General features: G+C 45.7%; 1 protein-coding gene and 1 long non-coding RNA gene across 2 annotated transcripts in view; one reads left to right on the top strand and one right to left on the bottom strand.

The window, feature by feature from the left end:
- The window catches only part of LOC137326854 (cell adhesion molecule DSCAM-like), a 449,662-nt gene that overhangs the window by 367,906 nt on the left and 65,775 nt on the right, over positions 1-15,981 (top strand). Inside the window, exons 18-21 of the mRNA XM_067992234.1 lie at positions 5,466-5,612; positions 6,657-6,812; positions 12,671-12,804; positions 14,491-14,552. Coding sequence (XP_067848335.1) covers positions 5,466-5,612; positions 6,657-6,812; positions 12,671-12,804; positions 14,491-14,552 — 499 coding nt within the window. The remainder of the gene's footprint in view (positions 1-5,465; positions 5,613-6,656; positions 6,813-12,670; positions 12,805-14,490; positions 14,553-15,981) is intronic.
- On the bottom strand, positions 17-4,284 carry LOC137327463 (uncharacterized). The gene is made up of 2 exons (XR_010964489.1): positions 2,780-4,284; positions 17-905 (listed from the first exon to the last, which is right to left on the bottom strand). It is a non-coding gene; the product is annotated as an uncharacterized lncRNA (long non-coding RNA).

Here is a 15,981-nt window from a genome sequence, read left to right as displayed (position 1 = left end):
AACAACAACAGGTGGAGGCCTTTATATAGCACTTTTAATGCAGTAAAAACATCCCAAGGCACATCATAGGAGCGTCATCAAACACAATTTGACACTGAGACACATAGGGAGATATTAGGACAGGTGACCGAAAACTTGGTCAAAGTGGGTAGCAGGTTTTAAGGAGAATCTTAAAGGAGGAAGAGACGGGTAGAGAGACGGAGAGGTTTAGGGAGGGAATTCCAGAGCTTGGGGTCTAGGCAGCTGAAGGCACGGCCGCCAATGCTGGAGCCATTAAAATCGGGGACGCACAAGAGGCCAGAATTGGAGGAGCGCAGAGATCTCGGAGGGTTGTAGGGCTGGAGGAGGTTACAGAGATAGGGAGGGTGGGGAGGCCATGGAGGGATTTGAAAACAAGGATGAGAATTTTAAAATCAAGGTGTTGCTAGACCGGGAGCCAATGTAGATCAGCGAGCACAGGGGTGATGGATAAACGGGACTTGGTGTGAGATAGGGTACGGGCAGCAGAGTTTTGGATGAGCTGAAGCTTATGGAGGGTGGAAGGTGGGAGGCCGGCCAGGAGAGCATTGGAATAGTCGAGTCTAGAGGTAACAAAGTCACAGATGAGGGTTGAAGCAGCAGATGGGCTGAGGCAGGGGTAGAGACCTTTAGTCAAGGCCTTTAGTACAGAGGGCATTGGGAAACCGTTTTTTTAAACTGAAAAACATCGGTGAAAAGCCATGGTTCATGGTGCAGGACATCAGAAAGATGCAGTGAAGACTAGGTGGAGCTGATTTTCCTGGTACTCCTTCTTCTCAGCACTGGATAGACGCAGTGCACCCAGAATGTGCCGGTCTGGCCCCCTACTTGGGAATCTGGAGCACAGCCACAGGCCTGAGAGGTCCCAGTCAATCAAGAAGTCTTACCTGAAAAACATAGAAAACTTGTAAAAGCTAGCACAGCTCCCGAAAAAGATAACTCAAGAAGATCCCTGATTATAAGCCCATGATATGTTGTGCCAACTTGTGGTGCATTTCTAGGGAGTCTGGAGACATTTTGGTTAATTTTCAACACTTTTATACTTCATTATTCTCTCCCTCTCACCCCCTCAGTTCATTCTGGCAGTCTTCTCCTATTTCAATCCAACCTAGAATTTCAATCCCACTCCATCCCACCGATACTCTTCATCTATCCCCTTCCTCATTGAAACTGGCCCTATTCTTTCTCCACCCCGTTTAAAACTGGTACTCTTTGCCCCCCCAAAACCCTTGAATTCTATCTGGCACCGGCTTCTCCCCCACCCATAAAAGTCTGCTCTTGGTCTCCTCCCTCTCCTCCCCCCACTGCACTACTACAGGTTTCTTCCTGCCCCAAGTGTCACTCCTGGCTTCCACTGCTCCCAGCTTTTCCTTTCTTCCCTTTTATGTCTTCTCCTTTCACTTCCACCCTCCCTTCATTTTCTTCCTTCCCTCTCCCCTTTTCCCCCTTTTCTCACCCCTTCGTTTCCACCCTTCCCTCTTTCCCCCTTCTCTCTCCCTTCATTTCCACCCTTCCCTCTCCCCTTTTCCCCCTTTTCTCACCCCTTCGTTTCCACCCTTCCCTCTTTCCCCCTTCTCTCTCCCTTCATTTCCACCCTTCCCTCTCCCCTTTTCCCCCTTCTCTCACCCCTTCGTCTCCACCCTTCCCTCTTTCCCCCTTCTCTCTCCCTTCATTTCCACCCTTCCCTCTCCCCTTTTTCTCCTTCCCTCTCCCCTTCATTTCCCCCCTTCTCTCTCCCTTCATATCCCTCTCTCCCATTCATTTCTCCCTTCCCTCTCCCAGTTCTCTTGCTAATTGAAGTGATTCAGCTGCTGCAGACGGGATTTGTGACCCACAGTGTGCAGCAGCCAGAATCACTCGACAGGCAGGATTGGTCTCGAGGGGCAAGGGAGTGGTCCTGCACTGATTTTAATCCGCAAATGGGAATCAAGCCCCAAAACGCTGACTGCGCAGCACATGCTAGCCTGTTTAAGAAGAGTTACCTAACTAGGATTTCAAAAGCCTGGCTACTTTTTAGGAGTAAGAAAGACTGAGGGAGGTAAGGAGTTACACGGGTTTGAGGACCCGGGAAAGGATACTTTAGAGTGGAAGACTGTGACTTCAACACAGTGAGAAAGCAGGAAGGAGGAAGAACCTGCGGAGCTTAAGAGGGCCGAGAGGGGCAAGTTCAGTGGAGCATCAAACATAGCACAGGGCCATGAGGAGAGAGTAGGACCTTGGGATTAGTTTTGGATTGCTCTCACAAAGAGATGGCACGGACATAATGGGCCGAGTGTAACTAATTGGTTTGCAAGATACTTTAGCTTGGTGCGATCGTCCCTTTAAACTCACAGGACCATTATTACAGAGGTCATTGGACAGACACTGAGAAAAGATACTTCAGCCTTCCTACACTGCCACCTGCTGGTCAGACACCAGGATAGTTTACTGTAGAAAATGATCAGGCGTACAGTTCAAAAACTGTAAGAAACAGGAGTGATAAATGAACAAAAAATACATGGAAGATTTAGAATTATTCATTCTTAATCATTTCTCTTTTGTAACCCTAGATTAATATTAGTCTTTGATCTGTGGCTTTGAATCTTTTAAATGCACTGCTTTAAAAACTATTTTAGTGCTAACCCTTTTGTGCTTATGTGACATACTATCACTGACAGGTAGTTAGACTTCCCAGAGCTGTTTAGCTCCAGCAACTTGTCTCTGCCCTGTCCTCAGAGGACGCCCCTATTCCTTCTCAGTATCACAGTTCCATGTCACGTACATCCTGTCACCCTTCTGAAAGAGCTGGCCAATCTTTTGCTGTAGGTCTATGTCAAGGAGGGATTACATCGAGACTTCATCCTGGACATTGCAGTTAGCAGATTGAGCATTGGTCTTTCCTGAGTCTATGTTGCTCTCTGTATCGTGTTAGCTGTGTCTCAGTTGGTAGCGCTCTCATCTTTTTTTATTCGTTCACGGGATGTGGGCATCGCTGGCGAGGCCGGCATTTATTGCCCATCCCCAATTGCCCTTGAGAAGGTGGTGGTGAGCCGCCTTCTTGAACCGCTGCAGTCCGTGTGGTGAAGGTTCTCCCACAGTGCTGTTAGGAAGGGAGTTCCAGGATTTTGACCCAGCGACGATGAAGGAACGGCGATATATTTCCAAGTCGGGATGGTGTGTGACTTGGAGGGGAACGTGCAGGTGGTGTTCCCATGTACCTGTTGCTCTTGTCCTTCTAGGTGGTAGAGGTCGCGGGTTTGGGAGGTGCTGTCGAAGAAGCCTTGGCGAATTGCTGCAGTGCATCCTGTGGATGGTACACACTGCAGCCACAGTGCGCCGGTGGTGAAGGGAGTGAATGCTTAGGGTGGTGGATGGGGTGCCAATCAAATGGCCTGCTTTGTCCTGGATGGTGTCGAGCTTGTTGAGTGTTGTTGGAGCTGCAGTCATCCAGGCAAGTGGAGAATATTCCATCACACTCCTGACTTGTGTCTTGTAGATGGTGGAAAGGCTTTGGGGAGTCAGGAGGTGAGTCACTCGCCGCAGAATACCCAGCCTCTGACCTGCTCTTGTAGCCACAGTATTTATTTGGCTGGTCCAGTTAAGTTTCTGGTCAATGGTGACCTTCAGGATGTTGATGGTGGAGGATTCGGCGATGGTAATGCCGTTGAATGTCAAGGGGAGGTGGTTAGACTCTCTCTTGTTGGAGATGGTCATTCCCTGGCACTTGTCTGGCGCGAATGTTACTTGCCACTTATCAGCCCAAGCCTGGATGTTGTCCAGGTCTTGCTGCATGCAGGCTCAGACTGATTCATTATTTGAGGGGTTGCGAATGGAACTGAACACTGTGCAATCATCAGCGAACATCCTCATTTCTGACCTTATGATGGAGGGAAGGTCATTGATGAAGCAGCTGAAGATGGTTGGGCCTAGGACACTGCCCTGAGGAACACCTGCAGCAATGTCCTAGGGCTGAGATGATTGGCCTCCAACAACCACGACCATCTTCCTTTGTGCTAGGTATGACTGCAGCCACTGGAGAGTTTTCCCCCTGATTCCCATTGACTTCAATTTTACTCGGGCTCCTTGGTGCCACACTTGGTCAAACGTTGCCTTGATATCAAGGGCAGTCACTCTCACCTCACCTCTGGAATTCAGCTCTTTTGTCCATGTTTGGATCAAGGCTGTAATGAGGTCTGGAGCCGAGTGGTCCTGGCGGAACCCAAACTGAGCATCGGTGAGCAGGTTATTGGTGAGTAAGTGCCCCTTGATAGCACTGTCGACGACACCTTCCATCACTTTGCTGATGTTTGAGAGTAGACTGATGGGGTGGTAATTGGTCGGATTGGATTTGTCCTGCTTTTTGTGGACAGGACATACCTGGGCAATTTTCCACATTGTCGGGTAATTCTGAGTCAGAAGGTTGTGGGTTCAAATCTCACTCCAGAAACTTGAGCACATAATCCAGGCTGAAAAATATGTGGAAGATTTAGACTTATTTATTCTTAATCATTATGCAATTATGTGGTAGGATAGAAAGACTTGCATTTACATAGCACCTTTCACGACCTCAGGATGTCCCAAAGCGCCTTATTGAGGAAGAGATGCATCGTTGGAGAAGCCGTCTTTCAGATGAGGTGTTAAACCGAGGCCCCGTTTGCCCTCTCAGGTGGATGTAAAAGATCCCATGACACTATTTCGAAGAAGAGCAGGGGAGTTCTCCGCGGTGTCCTGGCCAATATTTATCTCTCGACCAACATCACTACAAAAAAAAACAGATTATCCGGTCATTATCATATTGCTGTTCGTGGGACCTTGCTGTGTGCAAATTTGCAGCTACGTTTCCTACATTACAACAATGACAACATTTGAAAAGCACTTCACTGGCTGAAAAGCGCTTTGGGGCATCTTGAGGTCGTGAAAGGCGTCATATAAATGCAAGTCTTTCTTTCTATCCTACCACATAGTGAATGAGGTGTTCAACATATATTTTTTAGTTAATTCTCGAGATATGGGCATCGCTGGCAAGGCCGGCATTCATTGCCCATCCTTAGTTGCCCTTGAGAAGGTCGTAGTGGGCTTTCTTCATGAACCGCTGCAGTCCATGTGGTGACGATGATCCCGCAATGTTTTTTCTTTCTTTGTAGTGGTTTGAGTGGCTTGCTGGGCCACTTCAGAGGGCAGTTAAGAGCCAGCCACCTTGGTGTGGGACTGGAGTCACATATAGGCCAGACCAGGTAAGGGGGGCAGGTTTCCTTCCCTGAAGGACGTTAGTGGGCCATTAGGTCATCGTGTTTAGAAACAAAGCGGCATTTGATGTCACGCTTGGCGATGCCACAGCAATTGTCTCTTCCGAGTGTCACAGACTCCAGTCTTGGGTCGTGCTTCTGGTCTTAGGTGTGTCGGAACTCCATTGGAATTGTGCAGAAGTTTACATTTGTGTCTTTTATTTGTTTTATTTTTCACTGCAGTACCCAGCCGACCACCAGACAATGTCCAAGCCAGTGCCACATCTCCAGAAGTCATCTCTCTGTCCTGGTCAATGCCACCAAAGGAGGCCCTGAATGGGATTCTACAGGGATACAGAATTATTTACTGGGCAAATCTCCCAGACGGGGGTAAGTACACTGAAGCAGTCTTTTTTTTTATTCGTTCATGGGATGTGGGCGTCGCTGGCGAGGCCAGCATTTATTGCCCATCCCTAATTGCCCTTGAGAAGGTGGTGGTGAGCCGCCTTCTTGAACCGCTGCAGTCTGTGGGTAGTGTTATTCCCTCCTGAGATTAGGCAGCACAGAATCAGCTCACAAGCCTCTTTCTCGATCACTGACTTCAACAGAGTGGCTGAACAGGAAAGGAGACCCAAGATGGCTCATCTCCATCACCCCAAGAATTTCAATGATATTTCATTATGGTAATATGTTCTTATTTTACACTTGATTTTGAACAGAAAGTAATCGTCCTTCTTTGCTCCAGATGTCTCCCTTTCAAATCTTCATTCGCATTAGTTAAACTATGGATTTTAATACAAAATCGGAGCCATTCACGAATATTGTCCAGTGACGCCTCCAATTTCTATTGGTAAAAGCGAACACGCCATTGGTAAACCCCTCACTTCACAACACAAGGAGCACGAGAGACCTTCTGAGCAGAGTCACATCGTCCCCGACAGACTTTGTGAATTTGCTTTTTACTAAGAGGTGGTCTGAGACTGCCTCAAACTCATTGCATGTAAGATTCTTCCAGAGAGAAAACTTCATCCCGTCTGCCTGGTTTGGATTTGAACCTAGGTCTGAGGTCTAGGTTGCACCTAGAACCTAGAGGTGAAAGGCTCCCCGGTTTTCTCCTCTTCTGTACTGAAGGCTGTGACTGAAGCTGGAATATGGTTGCCAAGGCAACAGCAGCCCTCCAGTATCTCGGACAAATAACAATTCTTCGTGCCCGGGCCCAGACTGTGATTGTATTTGATTGAGTGAGGGGGGCTCACTGATGAGGCAAGACATGTGACATCCACTTTTCAGCAGGTGCCACTGGATTAGGAATGGGAACCACGATTGTGGTGTCCTCACTGATCTCCTGCCTGAGACTGGCTGAGTCCAACCCTATCTTTCAAGTACGTTAAAATCCAGCTTCAATATTTTCTCTGCTCGTTTGCTTTTTGTCAGAGCTGGGAGAGATTAGGAACGTCACGACCACTCAGGTCACCCTGGAGCTGGATGGACTTGAGAAGTACACCAACTACAGTATCCAAGTGCTGGCATTCACCCGAGCAGGTGACGGTGTCAGGAGCGAGCAGATCTTTACACGTACCAAGGAGGATGGTAGGTCAATGCTAATGATGCTCAAATCATTCTGTGCTTTTCCACGTAAAGCCTGTTTGTGTGAAGTTGCTCAGCATGCACCGTGTTCAATCACAGCGTCCTGCAGCTTCCCCCAACTGCAACAAATGGTAAGGACCCTGATTAAATCAGCATTGTGGCAATAATATCAACTACAAAACTGAACGTCCAACTGTTCTGCTATCAGGGTTATGGGGTCATTAGCTGCCACAGCCATTAGTTTGAGGAAATATTGGACATGTACTACACACAGCTGAGGGTGCTTTCCATGTTAACATTTATTTTGTTGCAAAATTGAGGATATTAGTAATGGGAAAAGGAACAATTTCCATTTCAGCTACTCCGTGTAAGAGCCACTTAACTGCAGAGTAAAGAATCCTCTACTCTGCCCCTAACCTCAAAAGAGCATCACCTACTGCACCAATGTGACATGTTCATTCCCATATTAGCTATCCCATCATCTCTCAATGCAGTTGCTTATTAGCACCAAATTAGGGGTAGTTTAGTGCTATGATCGCACTGGATTGATACTGCCCATACTCATCTCACATCGGACCTCAGTGAAGGTTTTCAGCTCGTTAGTCTGGGCTCGATTCAAAACTGGGTACCAGAAGGATCTAACCCACTAACCCACTGAATCATCCATTGTCCTAACAATGACAATGGTCATGTGTTACAATCTTCTCCATCTAATAATGATGTTAGTTGCAGGCTAGATTCCATTTCAGGGCTTTAAATGGTTCCTATGTCAACTGAATAATACATACTTGGTTACAAAACTGTACCTAAAAAGAGATTCGGATGGTGTCATGAACTCTGAGACTAGACTGCTGTCAGGAGCCTAACTTCCTTTGATATATAGACATTAACCACAGGCTTCTTCAGCGATTATGATACTTCAACCAAAATTTCAATGGCACCTCCAACAATAAAGCACTCTCGTAATACCACACTTAGGTATCAAGCTACATTATCAGCTTAACCCTGACAGAGAGCTCAAACCCACAACCACAGACAGAAGGAGGTGCTGTGCATGAGGTTGCACCATTCAGTGGATAGAATGGGCTTAATGTTCTTCTCTTGCCCTTTTCTTCGTATGTGCATGTGAGGCAAGAGTGCCAAGCAACGTAGAATTACATAGCATTTACGGCACAGAAACAGGCCATTCAGCACAACTGGTCTATGCCGGTGTTTATGCTCCACACGAGCCTCCTTCCACTCTACTACATCTAACCCACCCGCATATCCTTCTATTCCTTTCTCCCTCATGTACTTATTGAACTTCCCCTTAAATGTATCCATGCTATTCGCCTCAATTACTCCACGTGGCAGCAAGTTCCATTCTTGGAGTACCTCCTGAATTCCTTATTGGATTTATTGGTGACTATTTAATATTTATGGCCGCTAGTTTTGGGTTCCCCCAGAAGTGGAAACATCTCTACGTCTGTCCTATTGAACCTCTTCATAATTTTAAAGACCTCTATCAGGTCACCCCCTCAGCCTTCTCTTTTCTAGAGAAAAGAGCCCCAGCCTGTTCAATCTTTCACTAACACTGTAAATTCAAGTAGTATTAGGTTATTGCTATTATTATCAGGGACACGTGAAATTCAGATGTTCAAGCTAATTCCTGCAAAAAATGTGATTTTCAAAATGAACGTTGATGACATCTCTTTTTATTTTAAGAGATTCATGGGCTGAGAATCTGTGATTCCGCTCTGCTGCCATAACTGTGGCAGAGTGCAATGTGTGCCTCACGTGACTTGGAAGCTGAATTTCCTGGGGTTCAGGCGATTTAACCATCCCCAATTGATATCCATGTTGGCATCAACGCATCTTTTGGGCAAACTCTACATGTTATGGGGGGGGTTGGGGTGGGGGGGTTGGCTATGGAATTCAGCACTGACCAGCCACTGTCTGGGAAAGCTGGTTGCCAGGCTGCATCATCTGTATAAAGTAGAAATTGGCCCCCTTTATAAGAGAAGGAGCCTGTGTGGTTAAGGCACGGCCACTATTGGTGGGGCGAAGTGAGGGAGGGACGCACAAGAGGCCAGAGTTCTCGAGAGGTTGTAGGGCTGGAGGAGGTTACAAAATTAGGGAGGGGTGAGGCCACGATGGGAAGAGTTAAACACATGGATGACAATTTTAAATTCTAGTGTTACATTGCAATGGTAAGGATTTACTTTAAAGGCCCACCATTCTCATTACCAGGAAGAGAGAAGAGTTGTTCTTCATTTATGTGATCACATGCACAGTAACGAGGTTAACTTCATAGTGTCAAGTGTTTGCCAAAAATAGCATGAAAAAATATATTTTTTAAATGTTTTCCTTAGTTTCTGTCCTGAAGTCGCTGCCTCTTTCTGATGTTTGGATCCAGTAAATCCTGGCATATCTCCTTCGTGTGCTGCTGGTCAGTGAGTGTCAGTGGGCTATCCTACTAAGGGATCATTAGAATTGAGCCCAATCCTGTCCTCACTCATGACCTGCACACTTACACTTATCCAAAGCGATGAATAAAGAAAGAAAGAACTTGGATTTATATAGCGGCTTTCATAAGAACATAAGAAATAGGAGCAGGAGGAGGCCATACGGCCCCTCGAGCCATTAAATAAGATCATGGCTGATCTTTGACCTCAACTCCACTCCGCCCAATCCACGTATCCCTTTCACGACCTCAGGACGTTCCACAGTGCTTTACAACCAATGAAGTACTTTTGAAGTGTAGTCACTGTTGTAATGCAGGAAACGTGGAAGCCAATTTACACACAGCAAGGTCCCACAAACAGCAATGTGATGATGACCAGATGATCTATTTTATTGATGTTGGTTGAGGAATAAATATTGACCGGGGCACCGGGGAGAACTCCCCTGAACTTTGTCGAATAGTGCCTTGGGATCTTTTACGTCCACCTGAGATGGATAGCAATGAGGAATGGGCTGGACACAAACCATGGTCTCTGGCTGACTTTCCTCCCCTGCCCCCGCTCAGCCCATGGATACAGAAGCCAGTTGTTCCTCCCCCCACCCCCCAACCTGACTAGGATCAAATAACTCAGCACGGACAAGGATCAAACTTCTGATCTTTGTTGTTGAACATATGGCTCAGTTTAAATAGCCATTGAGTCACCAGCTTGCTATAGCTTGGCTATGGCGATGGTGCTCTTTTAAGGGAGATAGAAAAAGCATCCAGCTTCATCTTTCATTCTGTTTGATTTTACTTTGCATTTATTAAAGAAAAAATCTTTATGCAGCTTCTTCAGTGCTTTGATCTGCAATATGGCCAGTGTTGTGAAAGTCCAAGGAGAAAGTCTTCATAGAAACCAGTTTTCCACATTTCCATTCAGCACAGGATAGGAAGTTATTTTTTGAAGAAAAATTTCAGCTGAAACTCAGAATGAAGGTGATAAATAAGTTATAAAACAGACACAGTCCTCATCATCGAGCTGTGCTCGCCGATCGATCGCGAATTAATGAGAGGTACTGACATTCACTGTCCAAGTCAGCATCCAGTCAGTCATACCCTCCTGGGATGCTCTCTGCTGCAGATGAGGCCAGGATTGATCGTGCGTGTATTTCTTTGTAAGATTGTTTATTCGATTTCTTCATCCAGGTTTCGAAGGGCTAAGATAAATAATTTTCATACCATTGTGTGTCAAATTATGGCTGAGTTGCATTTGGCTTTTTGCTGCCCTCAAAAGTTGAAAAAAAAACTGCAAGAAATGCTTCTGGATGTTGTGTATCTGTCACGTTGCTGTGCAATGCTGGAACGTAGCAGCCCTGAAACAAACTGAACGGGCGCACCAATGGCTCATTGGTGAATATACTGAGCTGTGCCAACTGGAAAGGATAGTTCGCTGCCTGGTCTGTGCCGAGTTTTTTTTTATTTGTTCGTGGGATGTGGGCGTCGCTGGCGAGGCCGGCATTTATTGCCCATTCCTAATTGCCCTTGGGAAGGTGGTGGTGAGCCGCCTTCTTGAACCGCTGCAGTCCGTGTGGTGAAGTTTCTCCCACAGTGCAGTTAGGAAGGGAGTTCCAGGATTTTGACCCAGCGACGATGAAGGAACGGCGATATATTTCCAAGTCAGGATGGTGTGTGACTTGGAGGGGAACGTGCAGGTGGTGTTGTTCCCATGCGCCTGCTGCCCTTGTCCCTCTAGGTGGTAGAGGTCGCGGCTTTGGGAGGTGCTGTCGAAAAAGCCTTAGCGGGTTAGTTCATTTCAGCCAGGATGGTGGCAGTGGTGCTACAATTACCCTCAGTGCTCTGGGTAAAGATTGGGGGGTGGGGGGAGTGGAAATATCAGGCAGGGTTCCTGCTCCTGATCACTATCCGGTGACCTCTGCTGCAACAGCAGCAGGAATATAGACGTCAGGAGAGCACAGGATGGCCCCACCACGGTCGAGTAGCTTGCCATACCTCCCCCCCCCACCCCCAGGATTCCCCTGCCCTAACCCTGGACCCACATCTCTCTTTAGTTTCTCTCCAATCTGACTGTGTGCCCTTCCTAAGCTCCCTCTCATCCATGAGAACCACCTCCTGCTCCCTCAACCCGATAAACTGCTGACCACCCATCTCTGCTTCCTGGCCCCCGTGCTAGCTTACATTGTAGTTGGTACCCTGCCCTGAAGTACTGTTTCCCCCCACACCCCTTTCAAAAGTGTCATCATCACCCCCCCCTCAAAAAAACTTATGTTTGATTCCTGTAGGGGAACATAGGAACAGGAGTAGGCCATTCAGCCCCTCATGCCTGCTCCGCCATTTGATAAGATCATGGCTGATCTGTGATCTAGCTCCATATACCCGCTTTTGGCCCATATCCCTTCATATCTTTGGTTACCAAAAAGCTATCTATCTCAGATTTAAATTTAGCAATTGAGCTAGTATCAATTGCCGTTTGCGGAAGAGAGTTCCAAATTTCTACCACCCTTTGTGTGTAGAAATGTTTTCTAATCTCTCTCCTGAAAGGTCTGGCTCTAATTTTTAGACTGTGCCCCCTACTCCTAGAATCCCCAACCAGCGGAAATAGTTTCTCTCTATCCACCCTATCCGTTCCCCTTAATATCTTATAAACTTCGATCAGATCACCCCTTAACCTTCGAAACTCTAGAGAATACAACTCCAATTTGTGTAATCTCTCCTCCTAACTTAACCCTTGAAGTCCGGGTATCATTCTAGTAAAACTACACTGCACTCCCTCCAAGGCCAATATGTCCTTCCGAAGGTGCGGTGCCCAGAACTGCTCACTGTACTGAAGGTGCGGTCTAACCAGGGTTTTGTATAGCTGCAGCATAACTTCTGCCCCCTTGTATACTCCAGTCCTCGAGATATAAAGGCCAGCATTCCATTAGCCTTCTTGATTATTTTGTGCACCTGTTCATGACACTTCAATGATCTATGTACCTGAACCCCTAGGTCCCTTTGGACATCCACTGTTTTTAACTTTTTACCATTTAGAAAGTACCCTGTTCTATCCTTTTTTGATCCAAAGTGGATGACCTCACATTTGTCTACATTGAATTCCATTTGCCACAGTTTTGCCCATTCACCTAATCTATCGATATCCCTTTGTAATTTTATGTTTTCATCTACACTGCTTACAATGCCACCAATCTTTGTGTCATCGGCAAACTTAGATATGAGACTTTCACTTAGATATGAGACTTTCTAGATAAACGCATGAGGGAGAAAGGAATGGATGGATATGAGGATAGGGTTAGATGCAGGAGTGTGGGAGGAGGCTCGGGTGAAGCATAAACACTGGCACGGACCAGTTGGCCGAATGGCCTGTTTCTGTGCTGTACATTCTATGTAATTCTGTGTAATCATTGTTGCTTTTTTATTTTAGTTCCAGGCCCACCAGGTGGAGTGAAAGCAGCAGCGGCCTCTGCCATGACTGTGGTCGTCTCTTGGCTCCCCCCACTGAAGATGAATGGCATCATTTGGAAGTACACCATATTTTGCTCTCACCCATATCCAACAGTAAGGAATAGTTAACTGTGAACTCAAGATACTGTCCCATGTACTTGAATCCTAATTGGCTTGTTTTATTATTTTTATGGGGTTGGGGGTAGGTGAGTGAAGGGCGATCAGGTCTCAACTCTCTGCAAAAGCCCTCTGATATTAGTCAGCAAGCGCTGTGTGGAAGTAATCATGCAATGGCTCTTCTTCCAATCTCTCCTCTCACCCTTTGGGTTGTTACCTACAGACTCGACTATTCCAATGGTCTCCTGGCCGGCCTCCCATCCTCCACCCTCTGTAAACTTCAGCTCATCCAAAACTCTGCTCTCCGTATCTTAACTCGGACCAAGTGCCATTCACCCATCACTCCTGTTCTCGCCGACTTACATTGGCTCCCGGTCCAGCAACGCCTCGAATTTAACATTCACATCCTTGTGTTCAGATCCCTCCATGGCCTCACCCCTCCCTATCTCTGTGACCTGCTCCAGCCCTACAACTCTCCAAAAACCCCGCATTCCTCCAATTTTGGCCTCTTGCATATCCCCGATTTTCATCGCCCCACCATTGGTAGCTGTGCCTTCAGCTGCCTAGGCCCTAAGCTCTGGAATTCCCTCCCTAAACCTCTCCACCTCTCTACCTCTCCTCCTTTTAGATGCTCCTTAAAATCTATCTCTTTGACCAAGCTTTTGGTCACCTGTCCTAATATCTCCTTATGTGGCTCGATGTCAAATGCTGTCTGATTACGCTCCTGTGAAGCGCCATGGGACATTTTACCATGTTAAAGGCGCTATATAAATGCAAGTTGTTGTTGTTGGATAAGCTATTGGTTTCTGCTCACTGTTTCATTGTGTGTATACGTAGCATGACACATGGACTATTATAAGTTTAATTCATTTGGCTTTCTTTAAGACTTAAAATGAACAGAAACGGTGTTTAGTTCGGGACGGGGAGTAGAGGCAGCTGATGGAGAGTTAAGGGCGAGCAGGAATCTATACTAATACTTCAAAATGGAGAGTGATCGACTTGGAATCAGGGGTCGGTGTTGTTTTATTGCAAAGCCAATTTGGAATTCAGGACTTCGGATTTTACAGGAGTTGGATTTTAGCCATTTTGGGACTGAGTTGACCCTGTTTGGCACTTTAAACACACCATGTGTCACATGCTAACCAAACATGGCAGCCAGGGATTAACTCACAAGTGGTTTCATGAATCCCAAAACAATCAGATGTCTCCTGATCTGAATTTGTACTGTGATTCCCAGCTGGTTTGCATTGATCCAGCACTGATTGCATGTATTAAGCAAGTAAATTTATTGATGACAAATCTCATTAGCATACGGACTCCAGAATTGCTGAATTTGGGTGGTCAAAGTGACTTATCCTCATTAATTGGTTCGAATATATTCAAGTGAAGTCAATGTTCCATACTTCCAACCTTAGTTTTTTTTTCCCCGCTGCTTCACCCCGCAGAATTCCCTTGTGTGCCTCTCCCCTCCAAAAAAGCAACAAGTATGCCCAAAATACAATCATTTTAACTCATCTGACACCATCGTATTGCAGGAGGTAATGCTTAATTGACTCTGAACCATTATAGAGAGCACCTCTATCGGGAAAATTATGAGATTTTCACCAGATTCACATGGTGGATTCACCAGAATGTAATCAATTGAAAATGAATTGCATATACCATTTTGATTAATCACCGTAGTATGATTTGGGATTCTGTCCCGAAAAAGACTGCACCCCTGACATTGTCTTGGTGACAGTGAGGTAAGAGGTCCTGGGTTGGTATTTTTCTTGGCAATATTGTAAATCTGTTCTTGAAGATATCTTTATGTTCAGTAGGAATGGGAAATCTTAACAACTACAATAATGGCATCACTACACATAATGGCCAGCAAAATTCTTACCCCACAGTTACTTCTATGTAGGATTTTAATGTTCATTTGTTTATATTTAGATTTGACATTTTATGAATGAAATGCTGCCACCCAACCAACATTAACCAATTGGTTTCTTACGAACATACGAAATTGATGGGCAGGAAAAGACCACCTGGTCCATCAAGCCTGGCCCACACTCATAATAGCCGGAGAATCCTGACTAGACACTTGCCACAGCCTCCTGCCCCCCACTCCCCCTCAGCCATGTAATCTCTTGGGAAAGGCAAAAAAAAAAACTGGGGAGGAAAACCCAGGGCCAACAAGGGGAAAAAAAAACTCTGGGAAATTCCTCAACGACCCCCCTCCCCCTCAAGCGATCGAAAACAGTCCAGGAGATCACATGGACCATGCATACGCGAACTTTCAAGATCACGTGTTAACCAATTACCTTTAGGTAGGGGGTTGCTGGTTATTTTGCTGCCTTTGTGGTGATGAGTGGTTCGAATATATGACCCTGAAGATGGAACATTTTCCAAAAGCTCGACCAGTGTGTCGGAACACTGCAGTGAGAGGAAGCCTGTCTATTCCTCACTGGGAACCATTTCATATGTATATTTATGATTTATGTTATGGGAATCAGATTTAATCTACATTCCGATATTTTCAATCAGAACAATTATGCTCGTTCTTGCTGGGCAGCCTTTTTTTGATAAAGAAATAAAAACAGCAAATGCTGGGAATGCACAGGAGGTCAGGCAACATCTGAAAGGGAAAAGACTACTTAACCTTTCAGGTGAGTTCTGATTAAAACTCTCCATCGAAATGTCAATTCATCTTTTCCCCTTCTGATGCTGACTGACTTGCTGCATATTTCCAACATGTAGCACCTTTAATGTCAGATTTACAGAACTCACAGCTTCTCTTTTACTCGGTTTAATATAGAGTTGAGTTACACCGTTCAACTATCCCAAGCTACTAATGATATCTTGTTTCAACTATCCAACTAATTGCAGATGAATTTTATGCTTATAATACCATTTCCCTAAATCTATTTTTACCCGTTCTTAAAATCAATAATTCCATCAATATTTTTATATTCCCAAGATATTAAACCCTTTGATGATTTAAGAAACTGTTGGATGCTGTAACGGGAAGATGGAAGGGTTGGTATTCTGGATTGGGCCTTCTTCATCTGAACCAATTGTGTGGTCTTGTGATCTCCCTTCTAATAGTTTTGCTCATGGTTCCAAACTCTAAAATAACCATCTAATCATGTCCTCTCTCCCACCACCTTACCTATGCTCAATGATTAACGA

This window comes from Heptranchias perlo, chromosome 11 (assembly GCF_035084215.1).
Source record: "Heptranchias perlo isolate sHepPer1 chromosome 11, sHepPer1.hap1, whole genome shotgun sequence".
NCBI lineage: Eukaryota > Metazoa > Chordata > Chondrichthyes > Hexanchiformes > Hexanchidae > Heptranchias > Heptranchias perlo.
This window is presented reverse-complemented; position numbering and strand designations above follow the sequence as displayed.